Genomic DNA, 23,189 nt, shown 5'->3' on the forward strand with positions numbered 1-23,189 from the left:
TGCATACAGCGCATGCTTATTTGCATAATTCCTTTCACTTCCTGTCTGCAGCCTGTCAAATCTCACCTTGGCACAATAACATCCTATAAGCTGGTTTTCACTTGGCGTTTCCTAGGCTACTGGGCAGGTCTCGGGGCTTACTGCTACATTGCTACATGGCACAGAAAGTTTTTGGCAAATGAAAGTAGAAAATAGATTCTGCTCAGCACTTCGATTCGAATCCCAACAGTAAAATATATATATATATGGCATGCAGTGTGCAATACAGCAAGCACAGTGCGAGTCTGAAGTCAGGCTGGAACATGTTTTTCAACTGCAATGCCACAAGAGTTCATTGACAAAATCCAGACACGGGTGGTGTTAGGGTCCTATTACACTGAGCGGTTTTTAACGATTAACGACTAACAATAAATGATCGCAAACGAGATTGTTTATCGTTAACCTAAAATCGTTCACCATATTACGCAAAATGATAATCAATAGTTACGATCGTTATTACGATCATTACTATGATTGCTTATTCCTTCTGATCCCAGAAAAACAATGAACAATGTGCTATTACACTGAATTAGTGAAAAAACGCGATACTTGAGCGAACGAACGTGGAATTACAGCGAGCGATTAGCAAACGATTAGCGAACGTTTAACGATAATTTTAGATTCAGATCTAAATAAACGATCAACGACATACGAACAATTTTTCGATCGTTGCTTGCAATTACACAGAACGATTATCGTTTAAATTCAAACGATTTAACGTTTTTTTGCACGTGTAATAGGGCCCTTAGTCTACTACAGAGGCAGAATAGCTATGGGAGCTCATGAACACACTAGACGCCTCTGAAGGCAGAAACACTTTTCTTTAAATCACACGTAGTATAGATTAAAGTGTAAAAAATTGCATCTTTATGAATACAAAAGATACGCTGGTGATTTGGTAACACCCCTCTTTATAAACAATTATTTGCTTTGGGTTTGTGACAGCCATGCAGTATGCATAATATAGTGGACCGATTGTTGGAGGCCTATACTTCCAATTACAAATTGCCCTATATTTCCCAGCCACCTTTGTTTAAAGAAAACGTAACATTTAATTTATTTATATTAAGTGACACACACAGGTTAACAGTATCAGGATAGAGATAGTATCATCACATGGTCATATCTATGACCATCTATAAGAGACCTCCTGCAGTAAGGTCACACTCCTCTTCCTATCTCCGTATCCTGAATCTAAACTATACACACTGCCCCCCTTACAGTACAGCACATTTGCATTGGGGGGTAGAGCAGGCAGCAGGTCTACTGCCATCCTGTCGCCCCAGGGCCCACATAAACCTGGAGCCAGCCCTGCCATAGAGGCCCAGTTCTGGGAATCTTCTCCGTACTGCTTACAAGATAGGTCATATCTACATTGTCTCCTGGTAATTTGAACAGTCCGGCCCTGACTTACAAGTCATCTGAAACTATCCTCAAGAAAATAACTTGCGACATGAGAGACCACAGTACCTGCTATTTAGAGGTAATTATGGTAAATGTAACCTAATATTACTTGACGGTACTACAGCTGAGGTATTTATAGAACCTGCGTCAGACACAAAGTCTCAAGTAAAAAATGAGACATACTGAGACAAAGATGCAATTCGGACCATTTTAATACATAAGCAGATCCTGCTGTGCCCTCCAATACTACGTGCCTTTGCGGCGATGGGAGTGTAGGGGGTGTACATTATTATCACAAATCCTCTTCATTGTCTGGCTATGACGGTCCCAGTAACATAAAGTCCTTTTAGTTGCGGAGCATAAATCATGCTCTGAATGAAAGTCCCTCGACTTGTGCTCCCAGTGATAGCATCTAGCGTAACATTCATGAGTAATGTGTGTGTCCTATGAATCACAGCGGTTATGCTCAAGGAAAGGCACTCCAGGTGTGCTGCAGTTTGGACCTCATCACTCTCAAAGACAAAACGGCAACCCTAAAAGCTAAAGCACAAAGACATGTGACAACTCTATTCTCAACATGCAACGCTCGCCACTCTGCCATCCGTCTTGGTCACAGCACTCTGTGTCTTTATTCTACAGCAGGCATGTTACTATAAAATCATTGCTGATGGTATGTTATGCCCAGTGACCTCCAGAGAATCACCCAGGCATGGCACGCAGCTTTATACAGGGAAATAGGGCTATGAAATGTATAGTAAGAAGTGGTTGTTTTATTGCCAGTCCTTACTTGGCAGATTAACCCCTCCTCTGCATCAGTGCTGTATGTGAGTCAACTATGAATAAAAATGAGCATCACTAAATGGGGGTTTATAAAGTTACTGCATATGTTAGCTGGAAGAATACAAATACATCTTCTTTTTACCTCATTTAGAATAATGGAGGTCATTGCTGTAGATGGTTGGATTCTTACATTAGGCATCTAGCCCAAGATAACGTCTACCTGAGCAAGTCATTGCACATGTATATAATTAATTCCAGTACCAGGGGCAAAGCTATAGGCAATGCAGAGAAGCAGGTGCACCTTGGCCCTGGGGCCTATGGGGGAGCAAAGGTCCATCTTGCACATAAGAGAATACCAGCATTATGGCATATGCAGAGGAAGGAAGGGGCCCTTCTACAGATTTTGTATTGGGATACAGGAGCTTTAGGTTACACCCTTGTCCAGTACATTTTATATTTAACTTTAGTACCATTATAAAAACTGCAGTAAAAACAGAGCTGTCATAATACAATTATTTGGATCCAAATCCATATATTAACACTGACACATTAACTACACAACATACTGACAGTAGCATAGGTATATGTACACAATGCATCCATAAAGTCTTTCCATTTTTTCTAGTACTCCCCCTTCATTCTGCACTCAATATCCCTAATTAGTATTTTACAAATTTTTGCTAACACGTTGAAAAGGAAAAACTAAAATTTGACATGGGCATAAGTATTCAGACCTTTTGCTATGACTCTTAAAATGTGAGATCTTGCTCTACCTTGATTGGAGTCATGTGTAGTAAATTCAGTTGATTGGATGTGGATTGGGATGTGCTTGCACACATTGGAGTTTCATTGCACTGCACTGCAAGGAAATGATGCAGCAGTGCAATGAAGATGCATGTGTGAACACAGCCAAAGGTCTCACAGCTGACAATGCATATTAAAGCAAAAAAGAAAAAGAAAAAGCCACAAGGAAGAAAGCATTGCTTGTAAAGCTCAGAGACAGGACTGTGTGAAGGCACATATCTGGAGAAGGGTATAAAACTTTTCTGCTGAACTAAATGTTATGAAGAGCACAGTGGCTCCTATAATGGTGCCTTCACACACAACGTATCCGCAGCAGATTTCTCTCTGCATCCTGCTGTGGGTATGTCACACTCCGCCGTTAACCCCCGCAGCCCCAGAGCATACATTATCTGCTCCACGCACCGGCCAGCTTCGGGGGCCTCCCGGCGTCTTTCAGCGGTCAGCCAATCACTGCGCTGTGGCAGTGCAGTGCTGCGAGTATGTCAGCCCATTGAAATGCATGGGCAAGTACTCACAGTGGATTTCACTACAAATCTGCTGCAGATACATTGTGTGTGAAGGCACCGTAATTGTTAAATGGAAGAAGTTTGGAACACCCAGCACTCCATGATTCCTAGAGTCTTGGCCTTGGTGAACAGGAACCCAATGGACACTGTGGCTGAGCTTTAAAGAGCTTGTGTGCAGATGGGAGAAACTTGGTTCAATCACTCATCTATCTATCTATCTCCTATATTAATTCATTCTATCTATCTATCTCCTATCTATCTATCTATCTATCTATCTATCTATCTATCTATCTATCTATGTTTTATCTGGAGATGAGGATGTTGTACGGCATTTGAATAGTAGATGTCACTACACTCTTCTTTTACAGCAGGACAAGCTAAGTTCTATGTAAAGGGTTAATGTATTACTGTGACGAAGCACTTTCTGTATGCCACCTGTAGAGGAAAATGCGGAAATGAAAGTTTTATAAATGTGAATTACTACGGAAGGTGGTGCGAAAGAATGTAAATCATATGTACCTTGCAGTAGGATGTGATGTGGTGTAATGATGAATGTAATTTTTTACATGAAGAAAAGGAAAAATTGTGAATTACTGTGTTTCTGACTGACTAGCCATGGCCGGTTAGTACTCCCGAGGGTGCATCTTCTTCGGATGAGAGATTAAGCCTGTCCACACTGAGGCGGTTGTCCATGTATTTAAGGCCTGCAGAGTTTCGACAGTCAAGCCAGTGCTTTTTCACATTTGCCCCACTGCAGTTGCTTGCCCTTTTTGGCATAAGTCAGAAGGCTAACTCTGCCCAATCATTCAACCCTGGGGTCTGTACTCCTGGATATTGCTGCTCTGTGTTCCCTTCCAATATTGTCGGACTCTTTCTAGAGCAGACCAAACCAAAGGTGTTGGAATCCCCTACAGCAGAGTGCCCTGCTATTTGGACAGGTCCCCCTCTAGGTAGTCCACCTTCACCTGCTATCTCTAAGCCAAAACCTAACCAAAGTATATTCTAAGACACTTCAACGTATTGGATGACTTCGTATTGCCTGCTAAATCAGAGATTACAAGCCTCTGCACAGCACCTTAGCTGATCCTATAGTTTTTATCGGATTCAGGTCTGGAGAAAGCTTAGGCCACTCCATTTGAGGCACCCCAGCCTCCAAGAGCTGTTTCCCAGCAGTGATCAGTTAGATCAGTGCTCTGCCAGTAAAGTCTGCCTCAGCAGAAGCACTATAGCAGGTACAAAGGTCTAATAAATGCAGCTGGCAGCCATGGCAACTGATCAGCTACCCACAACTGTGTTGTGGGAGTGCCAATCGGACCACTGACAAGTGTGGCAACTGTCACTGGTGCACTCTCTGCAGTTTACGCTCAATACAGATCATGACATGTAGAGGGTTAAACTGCTGGGATAAAACTGAAGTCTGCGCCCAGTAGTTGTAGGCAGGTGTCAGCTATGAAATGCAGCTAGTATCTGCCTTACAGGGGCGGTCTTGGCATTTCTGGGGCCCCAAGCGTTGTTATGTCTGGGGCCCCCGCCTTGACACGCACTCCATAACAATAGACCGCTGTGTGCTGCCCCCAGTAGTATATACCCCTTGTGCGCAGCCGCCAGTAGTATATACCCCTTGTGTGCTTCCCCTCAGTAGTATATACCCCTTGTGTGCTTCCCCCAGTAGTGTATAGACGCCTGTGTGTTCCCCTAGTTATATATAGCCCCCCCCGTGTGTTCCCCCAAAAGTATATAGACCTCCTGTGTGCTGTCCCAGTTGTATATAAACCCTCTGGGTGCTGCCCCCAGTCGTATATACCCCGTGTGCTACCCCCAGTTACATATACCCCCTGTGTGCTCCCCCACTAGTATATAGGCCCCCTGTGTGTTCCCCCACTTGTATATAGCTCCCCTGTGTGCTCCCTCAGTGGTATATAGTCCCCTGTGTGCTCCCCCACTTGGATATAGACCTCCTGTGTGCTCCCCCACTTGGATATAGACCCCTGTGTGCTCCACCAGTATTATATAGATCCCTATGTGCTCCCCCAGTAGTATATAGACCACTGTGTGCTCCTCCAGCAGTATATAGACCCTTTGTGTGCTGCCCCCAGTTATATATAGACCCCCTGTGTGCTCCCCCAGTTATATATAGACCCCCTGTGTGCTCCCCGTTATATATAGACTCCCTGTGTGCTGCCCCCAGTAGTATATAGACCCCCTGTGTGCCCCACCAGTAGTATATAGACCCTCTGTGTGTTCCCTCAGTAGTATATAGACCCCCTGTGTGCCCCACCAGGAGTTTATAGACCTCTGTGTGCTCCCCCAGTAGTATATAGACCACTGTGTGCTCCTCCAGCAGTATATAGACCCTTTGTGTGCTGCCCCCAGTTATATATAGACCCCCTGTGTGCTCCCCCAGTTATATATAGACCCCCTGTGTGCTCCCCGTCATATATAGACCCCCTGTGTGCTGCCCCCAGTAGTATATAGACCCCCTGTGTGCCCCACCAATATTATATAGACCCTCTCTGTGTTCCCCCAGTAGTATATAGACCCCCTGTGTGCCCCACCAGGAGTATATAGACCTCTGTGTGCTCCTCCAGTAGTATATAGACCCCCTGTGTGCTTCCCCAGTAGTATATAGACCCCTGTGTGCCCCCCCAGTTATATAAAGACCCACTGTGTGCTGCCTCAGCAGTATATAGACCCCCTGTGTGCCCCACCAGTAGTATATAGACTCCTGTGTGTTCCCCCAGTAGTATATAGACCCCTTGTGTGCCCCACCAGTAGTATATAGAACCCTGTGTGTTCCTCCAGTAGTATATAGACCCCCTGTGTGCCCCACCAGTAGTATATAGACCCCTGTGTGCTACCTCAGTAGTATATAGACCCCCCGTGTGCTCCCCAGTAGTATATAGCCCCCCTGTGTGCCCCCCCACTTGGATATAGACCTCCTGTGTGCTCCCCCACTTGTATATAGACCCCATTCTGCTGCCCCAAGTAGTATATAGACCCCCTGTGTGCTGACCCAAGTAGTATATAGACCCCTCTGTGAAGCCGTAGTAGTCTATAGCCCCCCTGTGTGCTCCCCCAGTTATATATAGCCCCCCTGTGTCTTCCCCGTTATATAGCCCCACTGTGTGCTCCCCCCATTTATATAGACCCCCGTTGTGTGCTCCCCCTACCATATAGTATATAACACAATAAAACAAACACTTATACTCACCTGGGTCCGGGAGTCTCCTCTTCTCTTCATTCTTGTGGTCACAAGAGGCAGCGCTCCCCCTGTCCCGGCCCCGGTGATGTCACTGGAGCACCGACACCACAAGGACAGAGCGGCCACCTGTGACTGCAGGGAAAACACTTCCTGTGGCCACAAGAGTGACTGACAGGAAGGGAGCCAATGGCTCCCGCCCTGTCAGTGCTGCTGCTGCATGTAACTATGAGCGTTCATTACAAGTGCTCATAGGTAATTTCACAGCAGCGAGCGGGGCAGCGGCCCTGTCTTAAGCACAAGAGAAGAGCGGGCCGTGGGGGCCCCCCTGGATGTTATTAAAAATATTCTTTTTTTTTTTTTTTATAGTGGTGAACTAACATGTTCGTAAATTTTCGCATGTTTAAATGAACATGTCGCTAATTGTTCGTGTTCGCCGATACGAACAATTTGTTCGATGATCAGAATAACAATCATTTTTTAACATGCAAATGTTTAGCTCTAGATGTACGCAACTGCGTAATATTCGCAAATGCGTAATGTTAGCAACAGCGTAATATTCGCCACTGAGTAATATTCGCAACTGCATAATGTTCACAACAGCGTATGTATAAGCTAACATGTGCGATCGCTATTGTGGCCGCTATGTTTAGCGAATCTGGCGAATTTGCCAATCACAAAGTGGAACTAGTCCGATTTGCTTTGCTCATCTCTAGTCAAAAGTGAATCTATCATCTGAAACATACCATGTGTCTCTTTGTCAACTAACGGATGCCAAATCCACTTTAACCCAGACTATAGGGGGTCCAGAGTGATAGCATTCTAGATGGTCAGTCACTTTAATAATCTATATTTAGAGATGAGCAAAGCAAATCCAGCTCATTTTTGCTAGATTCGTTAATTAAATTTAAAAAACATGGCGGCCGCACATGGTATTGCGTGTTAACAGTGAAACGCTTGCCCTGCTGGGACCATTTCCACATACAATGGCACAAAGCATTTAAAAAAAATAAATTACTTATCTGTACTTTTATTAAAGTCAAACCTTTAATCCTGACTCATACAATTATTGTTGCATATTTGTGGCCTTCGAAGTCCAAAACTGGAATGTGTTATAGTATTAAGAAACATGGGCCAGCAAATTAAGACATCAAGTGCTTTCTTTGTGTTGACATTCATGTGAGGCAGCCACAGCAGACGCTAAACAGAGAATGTATCATTGTGACAGCTGCTGAAATAGGCTACATTGATATTTGCTTTGATCAACTCATTGAAATGACACCATGTAAATAGGCACTTCATTGGAGAATAACACAATAAGTCTCATTTACTATACGTGTGTCAGTAGGACCTGTTGTCAAGAGAAAACTGTAAACTGTAAAATTGTGGCACTTAAAGGAGTGCTTGGCACATAGCCCATGCTCTCTTTGCTTGTTACAAGATCTAACAAATTTCAGGCTTGACAGGTTAGGTAATAATTGAGCAAAGTTCCTATACTTTGTGCAAAGTTCCTATATGAGTAACGTTAACCTGTTGTTAAAAAAACAAAAAAAAAATCTTTAGACCCTATTTACAGTGTAATATTTTGTTCCCTGTTATCGGATATTTTAAAAAAAGAAAGGCTGACTAAAGTCCAGACAACTCGCTCTAGATCACTACTTTAAAGGGAATGCGACATCAGAAAATTAGTACATTCAATGTAGCGTTGGTAGAACATAGTAGAACATACCTCAAGATATCGACTAATATAGTGCTTTTACAAATTGTACTGGTAATAAGTATGTTTTTGCGTTATTTACCCCAGCCAAGAAATTTCAAAATTTCCTTAAAGGGGTTGTCCGGCGATAAAAAATTATTCACAGAATAACACACATTACAAAGTTATACAACTTTGTAATGTATGTTATGTCTGTGAATGGCCCCCTTCCCCGTGTTTCCCCCCACCCACGCTAGACCCGGAAGTGTGGTGCATTATACTCACCGCATCTCGTGTCGTCCACGGTCTCCGATCCTCAGCAGTGACGTCTTCTTCGGGAGGCCGGCGGATCTTCCCGAGTGACGGCCACCCTCTGCAGCGTCATCCGAAGCTCAGCCGCGATTGTCTGAGCATAACTGTGCTCAGCCAATCGCGGCTGAGCAGCTGATGACGTGGCCGCGTCATCAGCCGCTCAGCCGCGATTGGCTGAGCACAGTTATGCTCAGCCAATCGCGGCTGAGCTTCGGATGACGCTGCAGAGGGCGGCCGGCACTCGGGAAGATCCGCCGGCCTCCCGAAGAAGACGTCACTGCTGAGGATCGGAGACCGTGGTCGGCACGTGACAGGTAATGTATAGCGCACCACACTTCCGGGTACACGGGTGGGGGTGGTGGGACACGGGGAAGGGGAAGGGGGCCATTCACAGACATAACATACATTACAAAGTTGTATAACTTTGTAATGTGTGTTATTCTGTGAATAATTTTTTATCGCCGGAAAACCCCTTTAATATTTTCTCAGCAGTGCCCCGAATCCTCCCTCTCTTCAAGACAACACAAGTGCTGAAGATTTACTGACTTCAAGTAAGAAAGAAGGAGGAAAAAAAGGCAAGAGGCGGCGCCTCGTGTGATACCGTTAGGAATGGTGTCGTGGGCGAAGGTTAGTGATTGAAGGCTCACCTTTTCGCCCCTTGGGCTTTGTGCATATCACCCCTTGTGTGGGGTATTCGATGGTTTTTGGATGGTGGTACTGTATTCTTTGCCGGAGCTGCAAGCTAGTCCTAGGATAGGTTCACCGGGATGCTCCCAAAGGGAAAATGGGGCCCGTGGGAAGAATGCAAGTAGAGGAGAAAAATTACCAAAAAGTCCTTTTGGGGACCAGCGCTGCTCCTGGAGAATTCACAGCCACGATGCAGATGTAAGAAAAGTGGAGTTTATTGTAAAGGCACAGGTATTACGCGTTTCAGAAGCCACAGCTTCCTTCATCAGAAAATGTGCAACATGCACATTTTCTGATGAAGGAAGCTGTGGCTTCTGAAACGCGTAATACCTGTGCTTTTACAATAAACTCCACTTTTCGTACATCTGCATCGTGGCTGTGAATTCTCCGGAGCAGCGCTGGTCCCCAAAAGGACTTTTTGGTAATTTTTCTCCTCTACTTGCATGACTTCAAGTAAGGAACTGGCATTCTGGGTAGTATAGTACTAAGCAACTGCTCAACCAGGAAGTAGTGAGAGGACATGGTAGGGGAGAGGATTAAATACCTACAAAACAAATGGATTTTTGGCGATATCGAAATTGTGACAGACAAGTAACTTTTTTTTACCTGATGCTGGAATACCTATCTAAAGTGTAACTGTCATTTAAATTGTTTAGTTTGCTAAGTCCATTATAACCTATGGGGGGGGAGGGGTCGAGGGGGATGATTGAGCATGGAGAGCAGATAAGCAGCTGTACAGTTTGGAGACTGTCTGGGCACATAAAACACTGGATTCAGAGGTCAGAAAGGTCTGCGCTTGCAGGGCTGCCTTTTCTCCTCTCTGCGCTCACTCACCCCCCTCGACCCCCCCTTCCATAGAGCATAATGGACACAGAAATCCTCCAAGTGAGGGGGGGGAGGGGTAGGAAAACTGCTTTTTAAGTACAGAAGGAAACTCTTTTGCTTAAAAAAACCTATTACAGAGTTTCTTAAAATCACTTGGGATATTGATTTCTGAAAAATGACATTTAAATAACAGCTACACTATAAGGCCCAGTAAACCAAGCTACAAGTGTGTTACTTCACTGTGGTTTTACCCTAGTAAAGCCTTGCTTTGTTGCTAAAAGTCTTTTTGAAGCATGCTAAAATAAAGCAGGTTTAAAAGAGGCTTTTTGGGCCCAAGCTACAGCACGCAAGGTTCAGGGAAGAGCACTCTTCCATTGAGGCCAGGTTCCTATTGCTCACCACTGAATGTCAGTCCTGCAGGAAACTCCCACTAAGCCAAACCCTGGCTGAAGTGGGCCACTGGTATGACCAGTGACTACTCTACACCACTGCTGCACCTGGCAGACTACTCCTCAGCCCTATGCTTTCAGCTATATTCACATTACACTTTTTCCTTTCTGTTTTTTATTTTTCGTTTTTAAAATGACGTTATTTTGAAGTCAGTCACGTTTTGGTACATTATTCTAATTCAGGTAGACTGATGGGTGTGTCTTTAATTGAAAAGTCCCTTGAATTTAATAGTAAAGACTGTTAAAAAAGAACTGTGTGAACAACTAAAAAATAACATCCGTTGTTTGCAAAAGACGTCCGCGAATATTGTCATATTCATTATTTTAATGCCCACACAAAAAAGTATGTTATTTAAAGGGTTTAAAAAGAAAAAGCGAACGCCTTTTTTCCTTTGCTTTACATAGTGTGAATATAGCCTTCAGGTGCCAGTTGACGCATCCATTCAAATTTGGGTCTCACCACAGTATGGCGCTTGTTTCTATCTGGATGACAGAAAAGAAAAAATCTCTGTTCTTTCTGCAACAGAAAATGTCATGCTGCAATGTCACATCATGATGCTTTCAAAATCTGCACCATGGGTCATTTTTTTATGTTGGAAATTTACACGGCATGTGGATGAGATTGGTTAAAATCTTGTTTGCTTGTTTTTTACTCTAATACGGGTAGATTTTACCTGTAGAAATTTTGTTTTGATAAAACCATCCCATATGAACTTACGCATAGTGTTTACATTCACACGTTCTGTGATTTTTTTTTTTTTAGGTATATTACATTACAGAATGTCTTTCTTTTATTTGTTTTGCTTGAAGTGAGCAATGCATTATCTGTCTAGGTTAAAGCACTGATTCAAGTATTGCTGAAGACCCAGTGACAACTGTATCCATCAGTCCTGGAAAATCAAGTTGGTAATTTTATTAACCCACAGAAACTGAAAAACTGTATTTTAACTATTTGAGGTCATAGGTGGGGGTTATACTTTTATTAAGACTCTGGTATAGCATTGAGGCTAATGTTTTACCAGGGTCCAAGAGCCTTAGAAGGTTCCAAAAGGCCTTTTTCGTACATAGAGAGTGAGTGCCACGATGCTTCATGATAATACTGGATAACATAACCCTGGTCAGCTAATATACAGATCGGCCAGAAGTATTTGGACAGTCATACAGTTTTCAGAATTTGGCCTTTGTACCTCACTACAATGGATATGAAACAAAAGGATTGTGTCTTGAATAAATTAAATTACCTATTGTTTAAATGAAGTACTTATGTTAAATATTTGGTGATTTTTTTATTTTTTTTATTTTCCTTTTTACTAACTGTATATTGCAATAATACTGAAATCCTGCAGTTTCTTTTGTTACTGGACTGAAAACTAAGCTGAGACTTCCTGTTTGGTACAGACCCTTTCCCATCAACACAGACAGGAATACAGTGAAAGGTGACACTAGTATATAGATGCCAGAGGTACACATAATAGCTGTTGCCAAAAACTCAGTGCCCTCTCCCTGTAGAATCACCTCTATTAAGGTCACTGAGCATGCCCAGAAGCCTCTCTCATTCATCAAAATGGCACAGGTCCTGTCTATTGTCATTAATGGTCCATGAGGCATGCTGTAAAGAACAGCACTAAGTGCTTTTAAAACAGCCCTGTCATCTCTGCAGCCGGGCAGCAGGGGGGATTCGTGCCGTGATCTGCACTAGGACATATCCTATTTTTTGCGGTGCGGATCGCAGTGGGGGTTGTGGCACAGGTCGTGTGAATGGCTGCATTCACTTGAACGGATCCGCGACCATGGACAATTTTGCGGGACGTGTGAATGCAGCCTTAGGCATAAAGTGACACTGTCACCCCCTTTTTGCATTCTGACTTCTCTACACAGGTGTAAAGGGTAAATATAGCAGTTTTCATACCTTATATTACATCATACGTCATGGTGCTTGTTCCAGTAAAACGTAATCTTTTATCATCTGTGCATTGGGATGAGTGGGCAGGGCCTCACAGTGAAGCGCCACGCCCCTCTGTGATGTCATTGCCGCATAGACCTTTAGGCCTGCCCTTCCAATGGCCCATAAGGGACGGGACCTATGTGCCAATGACGTCACAGAATTGGCGGGGCTAAGTGGGGCTTTGCCCGTGAAGCCAGGCCCACTTATCCACGGATGATAAAATATCACTTTTTACTGTAACAAGCACCATGACGTATGATATAAAATAAGGTATGAAAACTGCCAAATTTACACTTTACATCTGTGTAGAGCAGTCATAATGCAAAAAGGAGGTGACAGTGGAACTTTAAGGAAAATCTGAGAGACAGTAAAAAGTTTAGAAGTGACCAAAAGAACAATTTCGTACTTTCTTAAAAACAAGGAAAGTGCTAGTGAGCTCACGAACACCAAAATGCCTGGAAACACAATATAGTATCTCAAGATAAAACCAACTGGTAACAATAAAAAACAAGAAGGCTAGAAAAACATATAAAAAAAAGTATGGAGGAGAACAGTATGAAGAGGAAAAGACAGGGTCCTGAGACATGCCACATCATCTGTCAAACATGGCGGAGGAAGCGTCATGCCATGAGGATGTGTGGCTGTCAAAGGAACAATGATTTTTTCAATTATGTTTCTGTTAATACATGTGGCAGGATAAATTCTAAAGAATAGAGCTATACTTTCTGCTCAGATATAGTCAAATGCTGCAAACGACAGGTCTTTGTGGTATAAATACAGGTGCATATCAATAACTTAGACTACCATATTGTCTTGTATTTCAGTAACTGAATTTAAAAAGTGAAACTCATTGTCTACAGATTTCATTACACACAGTGATCTATTTCACATGTTAGGTTTTTTTAATGCTAATGATCACGGCTTACAGCTAGAGATGAGCGAATTTACAGTGTAAATGAAGTGAAGCGCTTCCCAACACTCAGCAAAGCCAGCTGCCTTAGATCTCCGCTCTGCTCGGCCTGGCAAAGCTGGATACAGTCTTGGGAGAGGTTTCCCAGGACTGCATCCCGCTTTGCCAGGCACCCGGAGCGGAAAACAGCGGAGAAGAGATCAAAAGCAGCCGGCTGACAAGCTGTAAATTCGCTCATCTCTACTTACAGTTAAAGAAAATCAGCTAATAAAGTCAGTAACACAGAAAATTTAAATATGGTGAAAAAGTTGAGTATTGTAGACTCCTAGTGTCCCACATCAGCCAAGGCCTGTAACACCTCTGCCCCTCCCTTCCCTGACCCTGCTTGAATGACAGTCAGCTGCAAGCAGAACTCCAAGCAGGGTCAGGGAAGGGAGGGAAACAAGGAGGCACTCCACACTGCAGCAGATCAGGGGCTTGGGAAGCCTCTCTGACACTTGCACTGGAGGGAAAATAAAAAATCTAAGATGCACAGACAGATATATTAAGGATAACGCGTCTCCTTGACCTAACAACTCATGGAGAATACTTGCTGAGGACAATACTGAAAGCTGAAATTCAGTTGATTACTCCTGAGAAAATAGAGGTACATCTTACCAGCACCACTATTTATTGAGTAACACAATCCGATTTAAACAAGATAGTGGTGATCTAACTGTCTCGTTTTCTTACTGATGAGAAATAGTTTGGAGTTCCCCTTTAATAATGAGACCACACACAGGACCTTGCCATTCTACAGACTTAATGTTGCATAACTCATAATTCCTGACTGACAAAGACGGCGTCGCTGTGTGACATTTGGATTTTGGGTTGCACTCTGGAATGCATTTTCGCCCACCTTCCCCTGAATGCACACAGAATGGATTGTGCCAGAAAAAGAAGAGACAAAGGAGTCATTACCCCGTCCATGAAGTCTCTGGAGTTTGTCAGCCTGTGGAGTGTGGTCTGATTGTACTACATGAGAGAGGAAACAATTCACAAAATGATGGGATGGGGGATGCAAATCCTCCACCGAGCAGGAATAAGAAATGCTGCATTTTCTGAGCCCTCTCCAATGATTTATGAAAGGTGTACCTCACTGTGGGAAGATAATGCCATTTGAAATGGTTCATTTCATAAATCTATCCTCCTTGTCCCCAGCTGATTACAAGCCTACTATGAGCTCTTGAATCCAATAATGTTTTCATCCTCTATTGACAAAAAAGGACTTTGTTTGGAGCGGGGTAATGATGCAGTTACAGAGCCGAGGCAGCTAAGGCTTTGTCTCCAGGGCTTTCCTTGGCAATAGCCACACAGCTGTGAGAGTGAAAAAACCTATATACACAAAATGAAGGAATAAACAAAACATGGAACATCCCCAAAGTCCTCTCTACTGATAGAGGCATTAATTATAGCCGGGCCTTAATCCTGTTTTCTCCCTGGAGTTTTGATGAGAGACGAGAGATACCCACTCAAGCATTGTGCTTGTTGTAGTCCTAGCTTGGCCTCTGCTGACAACTTATATACTGAACTGGAATAAACAGGGTCAAACAACAGGTAGTCTAGAGCTCTAAAATGATATTAAGCTTTCAAATGAAACAGGTATATAGCGTTATGGTGCGTTTACACAGGCAGATTTACCTGACAGATTTTTAAAGCCAAAGCCAGGAACAGACCTTAAACAGGGAACGGGTCATAAAAGAAAGACTGATATTTTTCCTCTTTTCAAATCCATTCCTGGTTTTGGCTTCTAAAATCTGTCAGATAAATCTGCCTGTGTAAACGCACCATTACTGCTTCTTCGATTTACTAAAATTCATCTGAGTCAGGAGAAGAGTTAAGGAAACACCACTGTACCTGAGAGGTGGGGAGGTAGGATTGTGCTATGAGCAGCGTCACACTACCTGGTGTTTGTCTCATTTATTGGTTGCAGGTTTGTGATTATACTGTAAATGCACTTGAACTGCTAGTGTCTCTATATGCTTGTCACAGGCTGTAAGCAGGTGGGACTCAATGCTGTTACATTATCTATAGTTATACATTGGCAAGGCCTGAAAAGGCAGGAGGTCATTCATACTCTGTTTATAAGGAGGCAATCTTCTTTGATCTAGGTGCAGAGTATTCTACTCCAAAAGAGTGTGAGGAAGTGAGTGGAGAAGCCTCATGTAGCCAGGCCTAGTGTAGTGTCCCAGCACAGGTGTGCCTCTAACTTCCTATGGACCTGAGCAAAGTAACTCACTTAGGTTCTCACAAAAAGGGGATAAAGGAAAGTGTATTGTGTGGTTTTCCACACTTGGTGTCCCTGCTGTATTTCTTTATGTTTACTGCACTAATTACAGCTGAAGGTCTCATGGGTTAACTGTGGTCACATGCTATGTTTCCTCCTATTACGGGTGCAGGCCTTTTCCCCTCTTCTTTTACCTCTTTACCTTTCTTCTCTCCTCCACACACACAGCCCCACCAATAACACACTAGCTAGGTAACCCCTATAAAAAGCAGCTACTTCCTGGTAGGAGCATCTTCTTTAGTCAGTAGAGGTGGAGAAAGACAAAGAGCACAGTTCCTGCTGCAGTCAAGCCAGGGCCTGGCTCAGGCCAGGACCCTTGTCAGGGACCAAGAGACTTATTCTTTTCCTGCTGTTGACTACAGCTAGCATGCAGCACTGGAAACCTAAGGAGGGAGTGACATCCTCTGAGAAGAACCTTGTCCATGACAGTGATACCTTCAGCACCACACAGGGCTGTATACCTATTATTAGGTACTGGCCCCAATAGGACAAAGCAGCGTGCAAGCCTATGTATCCTACTGCAACGCACGGCTATTCTGGGAAGTCTGCTCAACCCAGTGCAGGGACCTGGGATCTTATACTACCCTAACAGGACAGGTAACCTGACACTATAGGGCAAAGAGCGGTCAGATCCAAAGTATCTATACATGAGTATGAGTATCTTCTTCTGTTACTTCTATACTTGTTTCCAATCCTGCTGATTGTCCGGTGTTATCACTAAAACTGCAATACCTAAATATAATTGACGCAGAAATCCCCACTGTCCAGTTTTAGCACATAGCTTATCATTGTGAATGGAACAGGTTTCCTACAGTAACATTGTCCAAATGTGGGCAATTTTTGTATCAAAGTGAGCAAGAGCAAAAATATAACTTTTTTGGCTGGCTTTATGTTAAAGATGCATTTTTTTACACACTCCCTTGAGCAGCTTGCAAAGGAGCTTACCATATTATATAGTTATCTTAGCCCTAAATGAAAAGTGTCACCCATGTAGCACTTGTGTTATTCGTGGGATAAATACTATAGTCGTAAATAATCCATCATCTGAATCATTCAGAATGGAGTGAAAACAACTAATTGTAGAATAATGGGCACAAAATGCCAATCCAGGTGTACTTAGCAAAGTATGCATTATAGGGTCTGCTATAAATACTGGTATCTAATCTGGGCTCAGAATAATAGGGTTTAGGGCTTGGTCTTAGGTATTATGATGATACATGTACAGTACATGTATACCAGTATGCTAGAAAATAATTACATACTAGGAAACTCCCATCTACAAGAACTCAAGGGTTTCAGAATTTCTTCACATCTAAGTTATAAACCAAAAATATGTGCCCATAAGTCATATTAGCAAAAATACTAAGTAATGAAAAGTAATAAACTTATTACAATCACGTCACATTCATTTTGAACTAGTGCCTGGTCTTGTAACAGCTTTAGTTTAATAACACCATAGTATATTACATTTATTAGTAACATTAAGAGAATTAAAACTGAATACATTAATAACTCAATCAAGAACAATGGGTCTCAAAACAGTTTGCTTTTGTCTGGGTTCAGGGTCACATAAGTCAAAGAGCCTTTAGTTATTATGCATATTAACGTAATGGGCTGGCCATAGCTGGCCATTAGGTGAATTGTAGCAGGACCTGCTCATTTTGGCGATACCAGCCACCCATCTGATGTTTATGGAGCCTTTCTTCTAGTGGGAGATATTTGGAGAGAGAACGATTAAGAAGTTGGATTTTAACATATCCAATGCTTTGGTTTTTAAAAGGAAAATATTCCACCACCAGAGAAGTGTGGCAATGGCTAACAACCAATCTCTCATTCAGAATACATGTATGATCAGTTAAACCGAGTGTCCATGTGTATTGGGGCGTAATGGTGGCTATCAAACTAGAAAACACATTAAGGACCTTTTTTATGCTCACAGTTTGACTTCTATATCTGTTTCATGTTAAATAGGTTTCCAGGAATTGTATATTGACAGTTTACCTGCAGGATGGTAGTGTGAGATTAGTAAATTAAAGAGTTAGCAATACTCCATTAAGTGCCGCAACTTCTTTACTACACTACCGACAATAGTGGATACTAAAGTAGGCCCTACACAAGGCAGAACGGGGTCAATCAATGTGTCCTGAAGTGTTCCTTTAAGATGGTCATTAATGATTGATCATTTGGGGTTTAATTCCTAGGGTATGAACAGGCTGCAGCATCCTCACTATTTGCATAGAAACAATATTTCTCGACAACCGGCCAATGTGTTAACCTATCTGTAATACTATAGGAATGTTTTGTGTTTTTTTTCTTCTTTAAATAACCTTTTTAGGTTATATTTATGGCTATTTTATGTTCAAAGGTAAAATATATTTTCCCATATGAACTATGTACAGACCTGCAAATAGGCATTTCTCAATACACAAAGGGCACCTGCAACACCTGAATTTTCTAATGATTTTCCTCCCCAAGAACTAATGCGGCATAAATTTTCCCAGTGCCTGCTTTTATTTCCGGATCTGCATATTCTGACTTTTGTTGAAAAGGCAATTTCAAGGTCAGTTTCTGTGGAAGAACACTCAAAAGGGATGGTAACCCCATTAAAAGTCTCCAAAAGCTTTGCATATTTATTTTTCATCTTCCATAGTATTTAGAGGTAAATCATAAATCAAAATATCACAGTACATAGCAAGTGGAGGTTGGGCCTTTTAATGTATATAGTAGGGAGGACTTAATGACAGATGTATACATATAGGCCATATGCACTGAGAACTGGTGATTTTAGACTTTCAATGTAACATAATATATAGAGATAGCTAAAATCTAAATCTAAACTACAATATTCAGAATGATGAGAAAATGCTATTGTAAGGAATAACATATCCTTATTATACAGTACTTCTAAACAGGGTCTGGTTTGGTTTTACATGTGCTCTAGGGCAATATAGCCACTGAGGGCCTCCTAATACCTCACTACCTTTCCTCCACACAGTATAGGAAATAACGTGGGCAGAGGGTAGAGAATACACTATCTAGCAGATACAGTTAAAGTGTCACTGTTGTTATTCTTTCAAAACCTAAATCAACAGTAGATGTGAAATAAAGTAAGTTTGCAATATACATTGTTTTGCAATTTACATTGCAATTTCTTTTCTTTGTTTTAAAGCATGATAACAAAAACTAAATAAAATTACTGTAAATTGTAAACATGCTTTATATCACATCACAGGAGCAAAATGCACAGTTTATGCACCAGTGCTGCTATATGGTCACTCATAACCCTGCTAGTCTAAAACACCCAGAGGTAAAGGCAATGGCAAATCCCTGTTCCCCGCATCATATTGATACATGATGCTGAGCGGGGAAAGAGTCCACTACAGTGATTCCCTGTCTATAGGTTCTGTGTTTCAGGGAACGTGGGAACAAGCCTTAAAGCCTTAAACTCCACATAGGGAAAAATTGTTTTCTATTAAAAGTACATTAAAAGTTATATAGATGTGTCTATACAATGTATTACAGTATCTGTCTGGTTCTGCCACAATAGTAGCTGAAATCCAGGAAGTGAAGAAAAATGGCCTCTGTGCCAATTCACATTGTCTCCTGCTCTCACTGCTCACCCACCTTAGACAAAGATTCCATGCCTCTGTCTCACATTGTATGTTTGCTGAGCACAGGCTGATGATGCAGAAAGGTGGCAGGGCGTGATGTCACAGGAGGCTTGGCTGAATCCCCCAATCCCCTGAGTGATCCACCATCTCTGACCGTCCAAAAGCAGCTGCTGCAATTTTGCTGATTGTGCAGAAGTGTGCACTGAAATTAGGACTGTGTTCACACATGTTGGAATCACATTGCAGTACTGCAGCGTATTTACAAAAATGATGCAGTAACAAAAGTAAATGATGTTAAACGGCAGAGAGGATCACTGCCAATCCCACCTGGAGAAAAAAAACAAGGCATAAACAGTATATCCCATTTAAGATAATATCGGATAAACTCCTAATTGTGTGGCTCAACTTCAAAGATAAAAGATTGCTTGATCATAATATGTGCGTGAAAATGAAAGGAAAAATAATTAAATAAAAAAAATCCTTTACTTTATTTCAATATCAGCGTTACAGGTAGAGAATACAGTGTGCTGTGTGGTGTTACAGGTAGAGAATACAGCGTGCTGTGTGGTGTTACAGGTAGTAACTGTGTGCTGTGTGGTGTTACAGGTAGAGAATACAGTGTGGTGTTACAGGAAGTAACAGTGTGCTGTGTGGTGTTACAGGTAGAGAATACAGTGTGCTGTGTGGTGTTACAGGTCGAGAATACAATGTGCTGTGTGGTGTTACAGGTAGAGAATACAGCGTGCTGTGTGGTGTTACAGCTAGTAACTGTGTGCTGTGTGGGTTGGACCACAATGAAATTATAAAGTACTGCAAATAATTAAGTAACACAATGAAACTGCAATGCGTGAACACAGCCTAGATGTTCTGCAACAGATTTGGGTGGGGAATGGGCAGGGTGGGGGACTGTGATAAACAGTTGAGGCAAAGCATTGCATTCTGGAACCAGTACTGCATTTTAGGAACTGCTCAACCAGGAAGTACAGAAACACAATACAGAACAAACAAAAAAAACCAAACAAATGGATTTATGGTAGTTTTAAAACTGGGATAGATAGGTAAGTAATGCTATATGCTTCTGCAGAAGTTTCTTTTTTTTTTTTACCTCTACCTGGAGTTCCCCTTTAAAAGCTGAATGGATTAAAATAGTGTGTGGTGGGAAACACTCCAGCACCCACTTGGATTTAGTAACCAGGAATAATTTTTTTGGCATTGGGATCACATATATGTAAGTCCCAAATTGTACTAAATCTGATGATTTATAGAGCCCCAGAATTCGGACTCCAATTTAAAAATGTCATCTATCCCCTGGATTTGAAGGTAGACAAGAAGAAAACAAAACAGCACCTGTTAGGACTCGGGTCGTGCGCTCGGCTCGGCTTTTTCAGCCATAATGCTTCACATGTTTTTCACATACTCAGCTCTGCTGTTCTTTGTTATAGCAGAGGCCAGGGTTTCACTCCCCTGGCTGTTCAGCATAGGTGTTGGGTGTGTGCACTGATTATTGATTGACAGCTGACTTACCAGTTAGCTTTCTGTATCTGGCAGGACCTGGAGCCTCAGCCCCAATCAAGTCTGGGGCTGGGACTCCAGGCTGAATAAATATCAGAGCTGTGCTCTCATTTCTTGCCTGCGATAGAACCTGGTTCCTCCTGTGTATCTTGACCTAGCATTACTCTGACTTTGTACTTCCGATACCTGACCTTTTGGCTTGGACCTCGACTATTCTTTGGATCACGATTTTGTACCTATACTGACTGGCTGTTACCGACTTGGACCTCTGACTTTCCCTTGCTTGTTTGTTAGTCTTGTCTCTGTTTTTCGTGTATGCACTTTGCCAGGTTAGGGAACGCCGCCCAGTTGTCCGCAGCTGTTTAGAGCTGTCGCGGCAAGCAGGTAGGGCCAGCTGGGGTGGGTGCCAGTTCTAGGGCTGCACTCGTCTTGTTTTCCCAGACCCCCTACCTGACAGCACCTCTCTTGTCCATTGGCTGATCCTAGTAATGCAGCTCACTGAATTCTATTGAATGGAACAGACCTACAGTACAAGGCACAACCTGTAGACAGGAGAGGTGTTATTTCTGCCAGGAAGGAACGTTGTTACATACAAAACCCAGTGCTTTTACTTGTTTTCCAGTCCATAACTTTGATGCCCAACTGGCACAAACATTAGAACAATGAATTTCCCGCACTTAAAACTCTACAGATCAAAATATATTGTTGTATTTAAATTATTTGTTTATTCAAAGGTACTAAATGGCAAGTGTACAGGTGCGAATCCTCCGCCAGATTGTTGAGTCTACAATTATTTCCATCAATAAACTCAGCTTCGGCCTTCAGTCAATGGGATTTGAGCAAATACAAAGTTTATTTTTAAATAATTCTCTGTATTTTTTCCCTCATCAGCATATAAATCTTCCAGGTGCTGGTGACATTTCTCACTTTTAGATTTGTTAGCACTATAGAAAAAAAATCAATGAAAATATAAGTGGTTTATATTGTTTCATTTGAAGATTATTTTTAATGTATTCAACAAGCAGAAATATCACCTTAAAGGGGTAGTCTTATTTATATATCAGTTTTTTCTTAGAACAGAAAAGACAAGACAACTCTGTAACAATTCATAAAATTTTTCTATGTCTAAATATTGTCGTTTCATACTTGTTATGGATTCAATCACAGAACATCCACCCATTGTGTCCAGTGCAGGAAAGACGAAGCCACTTCTAGTGCATTGACTTTTATTGTCTGGCAAGCACAATAGCAGGAATTAAAATAGGTGGTGGGACCGAGTTCTTATGGCTGGGTATGTGTGATCACTGGCACTGGAGACATATATATTCATAGAACAATCCCTCTAAGGGTGCCTTCACATGATTTCATGCTTCGAGTTTGCAGCGAAATCCGCTGCGAATCCATGTAGTGTGAAGTTCAATGAGGTTACATAACCGTAGCAGAATTTTCATTCCGCTGCCAGTATGTAACCTGGCCCCTTTAACCCCTCACAGCCCGCGCCCGAAGCATATGTTACCTGCTCCGCGCCGCAGCTGCATGTGAGGCTCCCGGCTTCTGTCGGTCCCCATTAGCCAATCAGTGCTGCTGTGCACTGATTGGTTGATGGGGACTTACGGGAGCTGGGAGCCTCACATGCAGCTGCGGCGCTGAGCAGGTAACATATGCTCCGGGCGCGGGCTGTGAGGGGTTAAAGGGGCCAGGTTACATACTGGCAGCGGACTTCGCTGCAAACTCACAGCGTGAAATCCACTGCGAATCAGGTACGTGTGAAGGCACCCTAAGAGTTAGCTGTGATCTGCCCACAACATTCATTTTATGTACATAAGCATAGAGAAGTATTTACCACTTCCATAGGTTACTTCAGTTGTTACTGATCTGTACAGACGGATTCTGGTAACAAAGGTTATTCAGAAAGGTGTACCATTTTATAATAGTGATAGTCACAGGATCTCCATTACGGTGACAGCAATAGGGGCACCTAAATAGTGACAGCAAAAGGGCCACTATACAGTAACAACTACAAAGTGCAATACCAATGAGAGCACCCCCTTGGATAAGCTCCAAGTAACCTATCTGCTGAAGAAATCAGGAGAATATTAACCCTTATCTTCCCTGCAGGATTTTTGCAAGACTGTTTATTTCAGGATCACATGAAAACTATTATCATTCTCATTATCATTGTAT

General features: G+C 42.5%; 1 protein-coding gene across 2 annotated transcripts in view; it reads right to left on the reverse strand.

Annotated features, from left to right (window-relative positions):
* WWOX (WW domain containing oxidoreductase) overlaps positions 1-23,189 on the reverse strand; it is an 819,888-nt gene that overhangs the window by 226,292 nt on the left and 570,407 nt on the right. The window contains exon 10 of one of the 2 annotated variants that reach the window (XM_069966022.1): positions 21,891-21,949. The exons of the other annotated variant lie outside the window; for it this stretch is intronic. Within the exon in view, the coding sequence (XP_069822123.1) occupies positions 21,944-21,949 (6 nt within the window). The 3' untranslated portion in view covers positions 21,891-21,943. Of the gene's footprint in view, positions 1-21,890; positions 21,950-23,189 lie in introns of those variants that run through there. 2 annotated transcript variants of the gene reach the window in all.

Source organism: Dendropsophus ebraccatus, chromosome 4, assembly GCF_027789765.1.
Source record: "Dendropsophus ebraccatus isolate aDenEbr1 chromosome 4, aDenEbr1.pat, whole genome shotgun sequence".
NCBI classification, from domain to species: domain Eukaryota; kingdom Metazoa; phylum Chordata; class Amphibia; order Anura; family Hylidae; genus Dendropsophus; species Dendropsophus ebraccatus.